Source organism: Delphinus delphis, chromosome 14, assembly GCF_949987515.2.
Source record: "Delphinus delphis chromosome 14, mDelDel1.2, whole genome shotgun sequence".
NCBI classification, from domain to species: domain Eukaryota; kingdom Metazoa; phylum Chordata; class Mammalia; order Artiodactyla; family Delphinidae; genus Delphinus; species Delphinus delphis.
The window spans coordinates 792,749-809,776 of record NC_082696.1 but is presented as its reverse complement, the minus strand read 5'-3'; the positions used below and the strand labels follow the sequence as shown (position 1 = coordinate 809,776).

General features: G+C 39.0%; 1 protein-coding gene across 1 annotated transcript; it reads right to left on the bottom strand.

Annotated features, from left to right (window-relative positions):
* Positions 1–2,540: 2,540 nt before the first annotated feature.
* DYNLT2 (dynein light chain Tctex-type 2) lies at positions 2,541–16,986 on the bottom strand. The gene is made up of 4 exons (XM_060030462.1): positions 16,829–16,986; positions 8,304–8,510; positions 5,363–5,521; positions 2,541–3,322 (listed from the first exon to the last, which is right to left on the bottom strand). Exons 1-4 carry the CDS (start codon positions 16,934–16,936, stop codon positions 3,212–3,214), a joined length of 585 nt encoding a protein of 194 aa, XP_059886445.1. The 5' UTR covers positions 16,937–16,986; the 3' UTR covers positions 2,541–3,211.
* Positions 16,987–17,028: the final 42 nt, after the last annotated feature.

The following is a 17,028-nucleotide window of genomic DNA, read 5'->3' as shown; positions in this document are numbered from 1 at the left end:
ACCATCTGCCATTGGTTAAATCCGCAGGCGTGGAACAGCAGATACCGTACAGTTTTCTATCCAAAGTAGAAGGAAGTCTTTCACAACCACAAGTGGCTTTCTGTTCCTAGATAATTTAAGCTAAAAGATGTTGACGCAACCTCACCTTACTTTTCTTACTTATTGGACTTTCTCCCCATGATTCCTGCAGTACTTCCACGCGGGCTTAGGTCTCATCCTATCTTGGTTTTGCTGTTGTCATGTTCAAATTTCCTAACGAGTTTCATTTCTAGCATCATCACTTCTTCTTTGATGCACTTTCACCTTTTTTTTGCCCCATTTCCTCTTTTGGTGGTCCATTTTTGTAAAATATCATGTGGTTTTGTCACTGGGAGACAAGGAGGCAACACAACTACATGATTTGCTGTCTTGTGACATGAAGAGCTGAATACCAGAAGTGCAGTGACCAGTGACTGACGGACTTTGACAGAAGGCTCGTGACGCCCACCTGCTATTTACGTAGTGACTTGAGGACTGAAGAGCTGGCTGAGGAGTTTGTACTTTATGAAGTTACTCACGGTTAATATACTGTGGTCACTGAAATGTGAACCATGTTGTTGGGGGACTGGTGTGATTCAACTAAACTGTAGTAGCTACAACTTGTGCAAAGCGAGGGCTGCCTTACTGGATGATTATCTACGTGGATATTGAAGTCACAAAGAATGACAGCAGGAGTTGAGTGGAGATGAAGCTTGCAATCCAGTAGCTCAGGTTTTCAAGAAATGAGAAGGAACAGGCCAGGGGACTAGTAGGCAGCAATGACACACAGAAGTAAAGAGCTGTATATCCAGATAGCATAAATTTCCAGGAGCCTGAGCTTTTTAGTCAGTGGGGTTGCCTACCTACCTCCTGGCTCTGAGGCATTAGCGATGAGGGATGAGAGAAAAACTAGCTTTTACTTGAGAGGGCTGCAGTGGGACTCTTCCTCAGGGAAAAGTCAGGTCCTTGTTAAGGAAAGAAACTCGGAATGCATCTGGAGGAGCGGGTGGGATGACAGAGGAGTTCTGTGAACCATGTAAACGATGGTCAATAACCTGCTATAAAGCTTTGAGAAGCAGGGAATCAGATTAGGGGGTATTCAGATTTCTGTGGTGACATATGTTGAACAAAACAATTAACACGTGAATAAATAAAAGAAGGACTATCGAAATAGTTGTGAGAGAGTGAGGACCCAGGCAAGAGATATCACAGCAGGTTTTTTTTTGAGGTGGACCATTTTTTAAAGTCTATTGAATTTGTTACAATATTGCTTCTGTTTTATGTTTTGGCTTTTCGGCCGCGGGTCATGTGGGATCTTAGCTCCCCCCCACCAGGGATGGAACCCTCACCCCCTGCATTGGAAGGGGAAGTGTGTTTTTGTTGTTGTTGTTGTTTGTTTTTTGCGGTGCGCGGGCCTCTCAGTGTTGTGGCCTCTCCCGTTGCGGGGCACAGGCTCCGGACGCGCAGGCTCAGCGGCCATGGCCCACGGGCCCAGCCGCTCCGCGGCATGTGGGATCTTCCCGGACCGGGCCACGAACCCGTGTCCCCTGCATCGGCAGGCGGACTCTCAACCACTGCGCCACCAGGGAAACCCGGAAGGGGGAGTCTTAACCACTGGACTGCCCAGGAAGTCCCAAGGGGATGATTTTGAGTCACTTCAAAAAAAAAAAACAGAATCCATAGAATTTAACAATTAAGTAGGAATGGGGGTTGGGACAAGGGCAAGAGAAAGCAGAACTGAAGGTAATTCTGAGCTGTCAAACTGAATGATAACAGGTAACATTTCAGGATTTGGTATGCTCCAGGGTTATGCTAAGTGCTGGGCATAAGTGCCTGACTATATATATTACCTCACTTAATTCACAAACCAACCCTAGGAGGAAGGCATAATTCTCACTTTACAAAGTCACGTTTATAAGCATCTGCTCTATACCGGGAAGTGTGCTTATCCTGAGGAGGTCATCATTGAGGTCATCGTTGCTTAACAGAAGCCCTTCGTAGGTTTGTTATTACTGATTTTTCTGTGACCAAAGTTAGCAAACAATAAATTCTGTTTTAAAGATTCTTTGGGCTACAGCTATCATGTCTATGCTGTATAGTATGGAACTGCCAGTCCTGGATTATCCAACGCATTAAAACACACAAGTGAAAAGAAAACTCTCCTCTGTCTTTCTGTTTTCCTGTTTATAGATTATTCAACTAATCAGTATTTTTACTGTCCATTAAGTTTGGCATGCGTTTTCAAGTTCTGACTATAACTTGAAAATAGTATGAATTATCACAGACATTACTACTTGGCTCACCAAGCCCACCCCCTGCCTCCTTGCAGGAGAAGCCCCGATTGACAGTGGTGTCCATTCTCCACATGGCCGTGTGCTTCAGGGAAGGTGAGCTCCAACCCAGCTCAGGGAGTGAATCATGATGATAAAGCCATGAGAACATGGTTTAATTCTACCAAGTTAAACTCGTGTACATAGAATCTGAGGGGAGCGCAGGATGACAGAAAGAACCCGGATCCTTGATCAAATGCCTGAGAAATACAATTTTCTTCTTTTTAAAAAATAATTATGTTAGGTTTTTCGGTTCTTGCAGCTAAAAAGAGCTTAACTAATGGACTAGCAAATAGAAAGACTGCACACTTGGAAGTGTTTTGATTGGAGGGAGAGGTGTTAGGGAAGTATTAAATATATCAACATCTTTCTTTCAAACTTGGTGACTTCTTTCAAAAGAATGCATGTAGTATATTAAGATACCATTCAAAATATCTGCCTTTGGGAGTTTTCCAAAAATCTATCTTAACATTTACTTAATTTGACATTTTACAAGGTTGCATCATAATATCCTGTAGCAAATTCTAATTTTCTTAAACCTAACTAGGATGATAAATAATTCCCCCCTATTATAATCCATCATAAGCATTCATGTATTCGTATATATACATGAAAAAGGCATATACATATACCTCTTATACTTTTATACTTCGGGGTAATACAATGTTAATAAATATGATAACTAGTAAGTATAAAGGTAGAAATCCAGCTTTAACTTTGTTGTTAAAAGAATACAAGTAAGAAGCTTCAATTGGAGATATAAAAATATAGCTAATCAAAACTACTACGAGGTTCACAAATCTATAAATTTCATGTATTTTTGAAAAGTTGAGAAGTAAACACTCTTTAGTACATGTAACAAGCTATTCACAGTAAAGAGCAAATACTAAGGCCAATGCCACGTAAGTTTCAGTTTCGTGTTTCGCAGCAACCCAGCTGTCCCACGCAACATCCCAGATCCATCTGCTGGCAGTCTATGAGAGAAATGTTTAGAAGACCCACTTTAGATCGAACATGTTAAGTAGTAATTTTTAACTCTATACAATGTTTGATACTGTTTAGAAGATGCATCACTATCTCAGAAAGTTATATTTTAAAAGTAATTTGTCCAATTTTCCCTTTGCTGAAAAGACTTGACAGTGATGCTTCCTGGGTCCATCTTTTCTTTTACTGGAGCTGGTACGTTATCTAACACAGAATGACCCTCCCTTAGCAGAGAGTGTCCGGGGGCAGGAACAGGAGGCACTCTGTAATCTGGGTCTAGTAGTTCTGCATGCAGTACTACTCTGCGGTGTTATAGTCCATAATAAGGAATTATTCTTCCCACCCTTAAAAGGTTTTCGACCGAAAGTTTGTCTTGAAATTAAAAAATGGTATTGACTCTGTGAGCAGGCTGTTAAAAGAGAAACCCTAATTCCTTGCTTCACCTGCAAAGCCACACATAATCTTTTTCTGTGGTGGCTCTAAAATGGTCAAAAACCCTCTGTGGCATCTCCCATCAAGAGGCTGTCTATTTTTCCACCCTGTGAATATGAATTGGCCTTGGGACTTGCTCTGAGCAAAAGAATGTAACACTGCAACTTCCAAGAAAGGCCTTAAGAGGTCTTGTGCTCTCACCTCCTGGAATGCTGTGAGGAGCCCCGCATGTAAGGAAGCCCATTCAGTCCACTGGAGGATGATGGCTCCTGTGCAGGGGGACCCAGGTGCCCCAGCCAACAGCCAGCACCAACTGTCACACCTGTGAGTGAGGCTGTCGTGGACGTCTAGGTCCAGCCGAGTCACTGGATGGCTACCAGAGCACCCGTGAGACCAGCAGAAAATCCAAACAGCTAATCCAGGCTAAGCTGACCCACAGAATGGTGAGCAAATAGGCTGCTAAATTCTGGGGTGGGGCTACCTAAATACACCACAACCTCTCTGGTTATTAGTCAAGCACAGCGAGTTCGCCCATCTTAGCGTCTCTGCGCTCCGTGTTTTCTCTGCTTGGACATTCTCCCTGATCTTTGGCACGGCTGGTTTCTTCTTGTCATTCAGACATCAGAGGCCCTTCCCCGTCCCCAGACAATCCCAAGTAGTCACTCCGTCCGTGGAGCACTCGTCACCATCTAGAAGCGTCTCGCTCCCCGAGTGTGCACGTAGGCTGTGGTGTAATTCTGTCCTCCCCAGAGCCTTGCTGACTGCCCTGTGGGCGGCAGCCTTCCGCCCAGCCAAGTCCTCCCGCCAGGCTTCCTCATGGAGCCCCTCAGACTGTCCCACCCCACACACTCACGCTCAACTCGCTAGAAACGCACACAGCTCTCGGGGTATTGCAATCTTACTTGTAAGTAATAGTAATAAGCCTTTCTCATGTAGGAATTGCTCAATAAATATTTATTGAATAAAAAAAATAAGCCTTTCTGTTTATTGAGGACTCTGGGCTGGGCACTCTGTTAAGGATTTTAATACGGATAAGCAAGTAGGTTTTATCGTCCCCATTCTACAGAAGAAAAAACTATGTCCAGGCCAGAGGCAGTGTGTGTTGCTGCCAGGATTCATATCCAGGCCAACTGGACGCTAAAACCTAGGCTATTACATTCTCTGTATCATTTTATTTTCTTACACTCTAAACTGTGTTGCTTTATTTTCTTGACTGGAGTAAAAACTCCTTGGCAATCATGGTCCATGTCATATAATTTTCTGTATTTTCCTCAGTACCTATACCTATTATTTAGTGCCCTAAATCAATTTACTGGTTAATCAATTATTAAATGACATTAAATTGTCAAAACTGTTATGGTCAAGGAACAGAATACCCATACAATTTAATAAATTATTAACAGAAAATTACCATTTCTGGCTTAGTATTTTTCAAATAATTCATAGTGAAAGAAAATATAGTTCACATAATTATCCTTTCAGTCAAGATGCACCTCAGGATCTGGAAGTGCCTTTGAGACATTGCAATAAATATCAAGTCACTTAAAGGGGAGACCTCATAGTTGAACTTGGTAGATGCTGATCAGTGAGGTACTTACATTGATTGCCTGACCCGTCTTTTGAATGAGTAATACTTTTATAATGAACTTATAACGGTGGAACCCAAATTCTTTGACTGCTAACAATATGCGATCTGCTAATTCAAGCGACAAATGAGAGAAGACTTTGTCATCATATTTGACATCTTTAAGATTTTCCTTTAAAAAAATTAAGAAAAATATTTTAATTTTCAAACCAAATATTTTCTAAACAAAAATTGAAGTAGAAAATGTGTCTGATTAATACATATAACTTTTTGAAAAACATACATATTTCTAACCAAGTAATATTAAATGGTTGATATGTTTACCAATTTATTTCAATAATAATTTTGAAGAAAATTTAGTTTTATTTATTTACTTATTTTTTAATATCTGGCTGCATTGGGTCTTTGTTGCTGTGCGTGGGCTTGCTCTAGTTGCAGGGAGCAGGGGCTACTCTTCGTTGTGGTGCCCGGGCCTCTCATTGAGGTGGCTTCTCTTGTTGCAGAGCATGGGCTCTAGGCATGCGGGCTTCAGTAGTTGCGGTGCATGGGCTCAGTAATTATGGCTCACGGGCTCTAGAGCACAGGCTCAGTAGTTGTGGCACATGGGTTTAGTTGCTCCACAGCATGTGGAATCTTTCCAGACCAGGACTTGAACCCGTGTCCCCTGAATTGGCAGGTGGATTCTTAACCACTGCACCACCAGGGAGGCCCTAGTTTGGTTTCTAAATTATGTTCAGTTGCCCTTCATTAGCAACCCTTAAGCTTAAGTTTTCCTTTACTAGATTACTTGCCAAGCAGTTACTAGGGAGACACAAGAGGAATTTTAAAACAAAGCTTCTAGGAATTCTTAGGTAGAGAATCTTAAATGTTTTTCAAATTTATGTATTTGCTAAAATTCAGGAGCAGAGCCTGCATTATGTTTTTCCTGTCTCTTTTTTTGGCCACGTGGCACGTGGGATCTTAGTTCCCCGACCAGGGATCAAACCCACACCCCCTGCATTGGAAGGGCAGAGTCTTAACCACTGGACAACCAGGGAAGTCCCTATTCCTGTCTTCTTGTCTCCACAAATTAAAGGCCACTTCTTTCTAATTCTGCTTCTATGGCTTCTCACTCTACTGCTTTTTTCTGTGGCCTCCAGGAGAATATCAAGGAAATCAAAGATTTCTCATGTTTGTTACTAAATTAATATATAGCTGGGGGCAGGCGGGGAGACAGATGTGGGCCATGAAGGACTACATTTTCCTACAAACCATAAGCAGACCTGAACCAGCTGGTGAGCAGGTGGTGCCTGGCTTTGATTAACTGACTCAGACCAATGATAAATTAACCAATGTTCTGAGTTCTAATGACAACAAATGGATGCCTACCTGGTAATTTTATAGGCAAGTAAAACCAAATAAATTACCCATTTTTTGGTTTTGGTTCCCTCCTAGAATGGTTCTGGATCTAAACTGGGTCTAGAAGAATTTAGTTCCTTCAGGCAATTGGCTCAATCTTTTGGACACTTAGCGACATCCATTCTCCCTTCTGAATCTGCCTAAGAGATCCCAGGCTTTATCTACATAAGTGTTCATTTTTAATAAATAAAGAGCACGTGCTATAGGAAGATACCTATAAGCTCCATCAGTATATACTGTTTCTGTGTCTAGAACTGTGTTCAATGCTCCCTAAACGCAAAGGAAAATCCCCGGCCTCTCTATGACCCCTAGCCTTCCACCTATATTTCCAATTAGCTGTTCCAGACCCCATCATGCTCAATGCAGTTCTATAAGCTATCACATGCAAACACAATTTGAAATTCTACTATAGTCAATAAACTTGAACTCAGTCTATGTGGTAGGGCTGAGTGACACACCAAAATGTATACTCAATCACAAATGCTTGCTATTAGTGTTTAGATCAGAGAATTAATAATTATTTTATTGTATTGAATTTATTTCCTGAAGTTATGAGCCATAATATCTTTACCAAATATTATCTGATAATTATTAATTCAGCTTAGAAATGTATCTATGTCTATGGTGGTGGAGGGAGGTTGGAGGGTGGGTTTCCTAAATATTCTTCCCTATTAATAAAGGTTAATTCATTTAAGAATTAACTTTGATACAATTAAAGGGCCATTAATCATTTATACAGAATAAACTAAACATATGCTTTCTTCCCAATAGCTAGCTTACATCAGTTATTACTAAAGGAGTGCATCTTGTAAATTAGAGGTGGGGGAGGGAGATTAGGCTGGGTAGAGTCCCACAAAGGGAATCTGGTCATCAGAAAAATCCTGGGTGCCTGGTGCCCAAAGGTGAAAAGGGGATTCAGAAAAAGTGGTCCCTTAAACAAACATTCTATAATTAAAGTTTTTAATTTGGCCCTTTATTAGGAAAGATGGTGAAGGGAATTCTTTCCATCTGAACCATGTAGTCTTCAGATACCAACACTAGCATAATTAATATTGGTATTCGTATTACAGTATTAATTTTGTAAAATTGAAGAAGCTTTGTTGGACTAGCCTGAAAACATGTGTCTGAGTTTCAAACTGTCCTAAATGAACTTTAGATTCCAGCTGGTTTAATGAAGAAGAAAACCGATGCATAAATTGGGGACTGCCTGTTCTTAAGATGTTTTAGCGTCATCATGAATCAATTTTTCACACATATTCAATATGTGTTCTTTAATTCATTCCTCCAAATATGGGAGACACATGGAACCTGAAGGATAAATAATTTATGGATAATTAAGAATTAAATGAAATAGCAAAAGAATATTCCTTTTGGTCTAGCTTTAATCATAGCATCAACATGAAGATTATTGAGTATGACTCCAAAGTACTTTCATATTTTCAGAGATAAAAGCTACAAAAAAATCAATCAGGGTAACTATACGGCCATAAATCTTAATATAGTTTATCAAACCCCCAAAGCTAAGATATTACTATCATATGTATCTATCAACCTACCTTTAATATCTGCTGGACTTTCGCTTCTACTGAATAAGCCTGGAATTTTTTCAATGGCTCCATTCTATATGAATTAGCAAACTTTAGTTTGGCCAGGGTACTCTTCCATTCTTTACCTATGTCAGCAATTGCGTCATCAAATGGTGGCTCTACGTACTGAACATCATGAATTGATTCTCTCAGTCTTTCTTTTAAAATCTGTGCATACTGAAAGGAGGGAGAGAGAGACAGAGAGAGAGAGATTACTTTTTTAATTGTAAAATGAAATTTCGTTTTTAAGAACCCTGGTGCAATGGGACAGGACTGACACAAAGCTTGGAAATCCATTATAAGACTTCAATGATTATGTGGTTGCTAAATCCTAGATTCATTTCTGGCTATCAATTTGGTAAAAGAAGAAAAAAGAATATAGCTATCATCTATCTATTTATCTATAAACAGAAATACACACAAACACAAATTTGAATGCATATATTTAGAACATCCATGGAAGATGCAAAAGAACTAGAAACAAGAGTGGCCCCTGAGAGGGCAACTGAGTGGCTAGAAGACTGGTATGTAAGGAAAACCTTTCATGTTCCCTGCCCTGACATTATGAAAATATTATCCTTTATTGTCTTCTTATCATTTTAATTATTTTATCTTTGAATAAATAATACAATTATTTACATAACACATTTCTAAGTCTTAAATTGAAAAGATAACAAAAGTGTATTGATTTAGTATATACATCTTTCTGTGCTTTTTACATTCAACATTTATTGCATGACATTCAACCTGTCTTAAAGAACTACTTATTTAGTGGCTACTACGCTTCAGTTAAGTACTCTAGGCTCTGAAGTTACAGTGGTGAACTTCATTATAATAACCAGGAATTAATTGTTTTACTTGTATTAACTCATAATCAAGGACTCTGCACTCATGGAGTTATCCTTCTAGTGGGGAGGAGGACAGACAATAAAAACGTATATAGGGTAATGAATAAGCCAATTTAAATAGTGGTAATTGGTATACAAATAAAACCACATGACTTGATAGAAAACTCATCATGAGGGCCTAATTTGGACTGAATAATTGGAGACGTCCCTTCAGTCCGGTTTGGGCTGAAGTCTAAAAGGAACAGGAAATAGGAAGGACAAAGAACATGTTCTGAGAATAGACGTGTGTTTGGTGTGTCTGGATCGTTTCGAGTGAGGAAAATAGTAGTAACAGAATAAGGTTAAAAAGGTATCATGGGGCTTCTCTGGTGGCGCAGTGGTTAAGAATCCACCTGCCAATGCAGGGGAGATGGGATCGAGTCCTGCTCCCACTTGGCGCGGAGCAACTAAGCTCATGCGCCACAACTACTGAGCCCGAGCACCTAGAGCCCATGCTCCGCAACGAGAAGCCACCGCAATGAGAAGCCCACGCACCACAATGAAGAGTAGCCCCGCTCGCCGCATCTAGAGAAAGCTCGCGCATAGCAACGTAGACCCAACGCAGCCAAATATAAATAAATAAAATAAATACATTAAAAACAAAAAGGTATCATGCAGGACTAAGAGTTTGAAAAGGAATTTGAAACTTATTCTCAGAACAATGAGGAGCCAGTGGAAGGATTTAAACGGGCAAGTGATATTTTCTAGTTTACAGTTTTAAAAGATTATTGTGGCTGCTGTATGGTGAATAGATTAGAGGGAGATCAGGGTCTGAGGTAATAATTTATAGTTTAAAATACTTGTTTACAAATAATGTTAATGATAAATAACTTTGTAAGTGTACAATAGCGTTTCAAACCAGGAACATGGTTTGCTCCTGCATTTACAGAAGAACTTTTATTTACAATTAATTTTTTATATTACAAGAATTTCTTTCAATTTATTCTGAAGCATTAATTCCTGTGATATTCTTTCAATGTCCCATTTAAGGTGATTTAAAAACACATTTTATGTTTTTAGGAGTTGTATAACATAAAAATACCATTGTTCCCTACTAAAATTTTATTAATTTTAATGTTTATTACATCTTGATTTTCCTACAGTTCTACATATTTCTATCACTCCTCTTCATTTTTCACACCTTACTTCATAGACCAGTAGTTTAAAGTGTATACATTAAACATCATATTCCCAGGAATACTATGGGAAAATATTTATTCTCTACCATTGATGTTTCTATGTGGCAGAAACTGTTATGGAGCAATAGTTCCCCTTCTTTGCCCTCTGATTTGTTCCTCTCTGAGGGAGCTTATGTGATAAGCAAGTTAGGAAGAGGAAGAGCATGTTTAGTGCAGAATCTCCCCACCTCTCCTCTTGACATCTAATTATAAGTAGTACATATTTTCTGTTCCACCACTGCATATGCTTTACAGAGATAGGACATCATCTTAGATATATGTCATCATCCAGCTAGACCCATGACTGGGTGAGCTGCTTTAATTTAGGTAGAAATGTTACCAATTTCCATCCTATTTTTCATCCCTAATGGTTTGTTAATATGGTGAGTTACATTGATTTTTGAATGTTAAACCAACCTTGCATTCCTGGAATAAACCACACTTGAGCATATTATTATTATTATTTTACTGAAGTTTGTACCTTTTAACCCCCTTCACCCATTTTGCCCACCCTCCAGCCCTTTCCCCACACCCCAACCTCTGGCAACCACCAATCTGTTCTGTGCATCTGTGAGCTTCCACATATAAGAGAGATCATATGGCATTTGTCTTTCTCTGACATTTCATTTAACATAATGCACTTGAGACGCATCCATGTTTTTGCAAATGGCAAGATTTCACTCTTTTTTGTATATATACACCATATCTTCTTCATTCATTCACTCATCATTGGACATTCAGGTCATTTCCATATCTTGGCTATTGAAAATAATGCTGCAATGAACATGAGGGTGCATATATCTTTTTGAATTAGTGTTTTTGTTTTCTTCAGATAAATACCCAGAAGTGGAATTACTGGATCACATGGTAGTCCTATTTTTAACTTTTTGAGGAACCTCTCTACTGTTTTCCATAGTGGCTGCATGAATTTACATTCCCACCAACAGTGCACAAATGTTTTTTCTCTACATCCTCACCAACACTTATCTCTTGTCTTTTTGTTAACAGCCATTCTAACAGTTGTGAGTTTTGATATGAAACTTTCCTGATGATTAGTAATGTTGAGCATATTTTCATGTACCTGTTGGCCATCTGTATGTCTTTTTTGGAAAAATACCTATTCAGATCTTCTGCCCACTTTTTTCATCAGATTCTTTTTTGGAATTGGAATTGGAATTTTGATAGGGATTGTATTATATTAAATCTGTAGGTTCTTTTGATACTATGGAAATTTTAACAATATTAATTCTTCCAATCCATGAGCATGAAATATACTTCTATTATGTCTTCAATTTTTTTTCATCAATGTTTTACAGTTTTTAGTGGACAGGTCTTTCACCTCCTTGGTTAAATTTATTTCTAAGTATTTTATTCTTTTTGATGCAATCATAAATGAGATTGTTTTCTTAATTTCTCTTTCTGATAGTTCATTATTAGCACATAGAAACCCAACAGAATTTCTTATATTGATTTTGTGTCCTGCCACTATACTGGATTTGTTTTTTAATTCTAATGGTTTTTTTTTTGGTAGAGTCTTTAGGATTTTCTATATATAATATCATGTCATATACAAAAAGCAACAATTTTGCTTCTTCCTTTCCAACTTGAATGCCTTTAATTTCTTTTTCTTACCTAATTGTTCTGTCTAGAAATTCCAGGACTATGTGAATAAAAACAGCAAAAGTGAGCATCCTTGTCTTTTTCCTGACCTTACAGGAAAAGCTTAGTTTTTCCATTATTATGTTAGCTGTAGGCTTTTGATATACAGCCTTTATTATGCTGAGGTACATTCCCTCTATAACCACTTTGTTGAGAGTTTTTTTAAAAAACCATAAATGGGTGTTAATTTTTGTCAAATCTTTTTGTGCATCTATTTGAATGATCATGAGATTTTTATCCTTCATTTTGTTAATGTGGTGTATCACACTAATTGATTTGCAGATGTTGAACCATCCTTGCATCCCTGGAACAAACTCCCTTTGATCATGCTGTGTTATCTCTTTAATGTGCTATTGAATTCAGTTTGCTAATATTTTGTTGAGGATTTTTCCATCTATGTTCATCAGGAATACTGGCCTATAATTTTCTTTTCTTGTGGTGTCCTTGGCTGGTTTTGGTATTAGGGTAATGCTGGCCTTGAAAATGAGTTTGGAAGTGTTCCCTCCACTTCTATTTTTTGGAAGAGTTTGAGAAGGATTGGTATTAATTCTTATTTTAATATTTGGTAGAATCCACCAGTGAGGCCATCTGATCCTGGACTTTTGTTTTAGGTAGGTTTTTGATTATTGATTCAATCTCCTCACTAGTAATCAGTCAATTCAGATTTTTTCTTTCTTCATGACTCAGTCTTGGAAGGTTGTATGTTTCTAGTAGTTTATCCATTTCTTCTAGGTTGTCCAACTAGTTGGCATAGTGATCTCTTATGATCTTTTGTATTTCTGTGGTATCAATTTTAATTTCTTCTCTTTAATCTCTGATTTTATTTATTTGAGTTTTCTCTCGAGTCTTGGTCAGTTTGTCCCCTCTCCTCACTTAGGGACTCCAAAGACAATAAAAGTTTTTGCCTGAAATTTCCCATAGCTCATGTCAGATTTTCTATTGCTGTCTCTAAATTCACTAAGCCTGCTCTGCAGTGTCAAATCTGCTGTTAATTCCACTGTTTATTTTACATTTCCAACATTATATTTTTCACCTGTAGAGGTTTGATTTGGATTTACCACGCTTAATCTTTTCTGATTTTTTTAAAAAATATTTATTTATTTGGCTGTGCCCACGTCTTAGCTGCAGCAGGCGGGATCTTTGTTGCCACAGGCAGGATCTTTGTTGCCACATGCAGGATCTTCAATGAGGCATGCAAAATCCTTAGTTACAGCATGCAGGATCCTTAGTTGTGGCACGTGGGATCTAGTTCCCCGATCAGGGATCGAACCCGGGCCCTCTGCATTGGGAGCATGGAGTCTTAACCACTGGACCACCAGGGAAGTCCCTCTCCTCATTCTTGAATAGAACATACTAACTCTTTTATAATATCAGTATTTTATAGCTGCTTTAATGTGATGAAAACTAATATAATACAATAACTGTTTTATAATAACCACTTTAGTGTCCTTTTATACTATCTTTTTATCATTTCTGGGTGTTTTGTTTCTTCTCTCCATTTTGAGTTGTACTATTCCGCTTCTTTGAAGGTATGCTAATTAAATACCAGATATTGTGAATCTTACCTTCCGTTTTTGCTGTATATTTTTGTATTCCCACATGCATTCTTAAGCTTTCTTCTAGAATGTAGTAACTTGGAAACATTGTAATCCTTCTCAGACTTATTACGAGGCAATTTAAAATCCAATTTAAGCTTTGATAGGCTGAACTAGAGAAAACCCTAAGTCTAGGGTCTTTTTCCCCCAATACTTAGACAATACACTTCTTAGCACTCTAACCAATGCCCTATGATTTACATGGTTTTCCATTCTTACTGGTGGGAAAAAAAAAAAAACTATTTTGTGTGAGTCCAAGGATTTTTTTATGTTTCTTTTGGGTGGTTCTTTCTCTAGCCACACCTGACTTCCTCACCAGATGCACTGATGTACTAAGCTGAAGACTTGAGGAAAATCCTCTGCAGATCTTGGGAACTGTTTGTACAGCTCTCTCCTAATACTCTGCTCTTATATCACCCTGACCTACCCTGACTCCCAAATCATTCTCAACTAAGGGAGACATCTCCATAAGGTATGGGCTGGAAGCCCTCACCAGGCAGTACATTAGGGGAAATCTTGGGGCTCACCTTTCTTGTTTGTCATCTCTCAAAGATCACAATCCTGTCTTGCCTTACATCCAGCCAGTGGAAATAAGTACTTCATACATTTTGTGTAATTTTCTGTAGTTTCTGGTAGGAGTTGGCTTCTAGTAGAAGTCCTTAATCAGAAATAAACCTGCTGTTTTAATCATCTGTCAGACTGCTTTATGTTTTAGTTGTGGAAGAGAAGCATTATAGCTCCCCAAACCTCTTAAAAATGAAATCTTTATTTTGTTCTTTTTGATTAATAGAATGCTTCTCCAGGGTACTGTCATCTTCTTTTCCTCTCACAATACACCCAAGGGATACAACTATATTATATCATTAATAGTGGCTCTCAACTGCAATGAATTCCTTGGGGATAGGGCATGCATTTGTGGTTTAAAAATAACAATCAGAGATTCTAATATGCTGAAAACTCACATCTCTGCCATTTCTTCCATATATATATTGGCTTTCTGATTTAGTATTCTCTTTATTAAGAGTATTTTATCTCCTAATTAAGGAAAAATCTTTGTAGTCACTTCCAAAGCTTAGAAATAGGCTTTAAATATGAAGAACTTTTTGGTATCTACTAAAACAATCTGAGTTTAATTATTTAACCTATTGATATGGCATTTCCTTATGTTGAGCCTACAATCCTAGAAAAAAAAAGAGCATGGTCATGAGATGCCATTACATTAATGTATTTCTAAAACCTGTTTGCTAGTATTAAAGATTTTCAAATGTACGTAGACAAGTGAGACTAACCAAGTTTTCAATTTTCGGTAATTTGTTTATGGTTTTGGAATCTTTGGTTGCAAGCAATAAGCACGGAATCTTGTTAACCATATACATAACTAATTGGAAAGATATGGAGTAGCTCACAGAATGGAAGAGAAGCCTAAAGAGTCTGACACTTGAGGCAGTTCAGTATGCCGCCTTCAATTTAAATTAACCTCAATCATTTTCTTTAATTATTACAGGAAGAGTTCATCTAATCAGCCTAGTTTTGGTCTCATCCTCACCACAAAGTTAAGGAAGGTGACTGACAGTCCCACCAAAACTCTATCCAATAGGGAATTAGTTAATTCTCCAAAGGAAAACTGAGTTGCTACTAGTAGAAGAAAATAAATGGATGCACGAGAGAGAAAATCAAAAAACATTTATAACCATTAAATTGTGTGTCCTAATCTTTCTTATGCTCAGGATCATGAGAATAATCAGCTACCTGAAAGTTAGGAATGACTAATTAGTGACTCACTGCCCTCAGGCACATTTAGTGAGCATTTGTGAAATCTTTTCTCAGTCTCTTCCCAATTCAAATTTCTTACCTGTAGAAGCCCAGATTTTAAAGGCAGCTATGGTTAATCACATTCATAGCAAATAAGCAAGAACTGCCTTGGTCCATGTTCCCTTTTCCCCAGATTCTGGCCTATATACCAAGTGAACCTATCTGTCGTCCCTCCTTTTGGATTCAGACTTCCTCACTTTTCAAGACTTCAGATCTTCAGTAGACAGTAAGTTTATAAAAGGCACCTCAAAATACAAATATTTTTCATTACTGCAGGCGACCTATCTTTTTCTCAGACTTATTACGAGGCAATACAACAAAGTTTCTGGGAGCATGAATTTAAAATCCAATATATTAAGGTTTCTGGCCTTGCTGTGCTTTTGCTTGGTTCTGAGAACTTGCCCTATTTATTTTTCCTCCTTTTGTTTCTCTTTCCTCTGTAAAATGTAGACACCAAAGAGCAGTCATTAGAACCCTGAAATGTTGCCATGACTTTTTTTTGGGGGGGGGGGTTGGGAAGGATTCTGTTATTTGAAATAAGGATCTTCAAAAATTAGTGTTTTGGGCTTCCCTGGTGGCACAGTGGTTGAGAGTCCACCTGCCGATGCGGGGGACACGGGTTCGTGTCCCGGTCCGGGAGGATCCCACATGCCGCGGAGCGGCTGGGCCCGTGAGCCATGGCCACTGAGCCTGCGCATCTGGAGCCTGTGCTCCGCAACGGGAGAGGCCACAGCAGTGAGGGGCCCGCGTACCGCAAAAAAAAAAAAAAATTAGTGTTTTGCCTATTATCTCTCCTTCATCCTGTTGATTATGGGTCCCACGAAGTAGGTATGAAAGGAACAATTATAGGCAAGTGGACCAGAAGTCCCAGCTCTATGATTACAGTTTTGTACTGTAATGGTTTTCACACTATGCTCATACAGAAATCATGGTGTTACACCACCAATAAAACTGAATGTCATTTTGCATTAATTTCAGACAGTAAGTTAATGAACAGAATTATTTTCAATTTAACTTTCTCGTACGTTCCTCAAATAGTGAGGCTGCTGCTGTTTACAAAAACTCAAAACATCTCATTGTTCTGCTTGGTATATCCAATCCAAATATTATTATTATTATTTTGAAGCACAGAACACGTACACCTACTTCTGGCTGGTAAAGCTGCGGTTTGTGTGGTGGCACTAAACACACTAAAATTACGTATTTCTGGGGAAAGCGCCTCTTAGGAAACCTGGGCTGAACAAATCTGAAGAGAACTGAAGAAGCTGTTTCAGTCAGTTAGCGCGGTGGTCTAGGGTCTACACCACAAAAGCCGGAGCTCTGCAGCCCAGGGGCTGGCCCTCGTCCCGAGTCTCCTCACTCACTGCCTCCTTCTCGAACATGCTAGGCCTCCTCTCTTTCCGAGGCATCATCGGCGGCTGCTGAGGCGCCGCGGCCGAGGGCGGTTTCCCACCCCAGCCCCGCTTCTCCATCGCGCAGGCTCTCGCGGACGATTTCCGTGACAGGGTTTCGCTCGCGCCTGCGCCGCGGGAGCCGGAAGTGCGCTGCAGGGAGGGCCGTGACG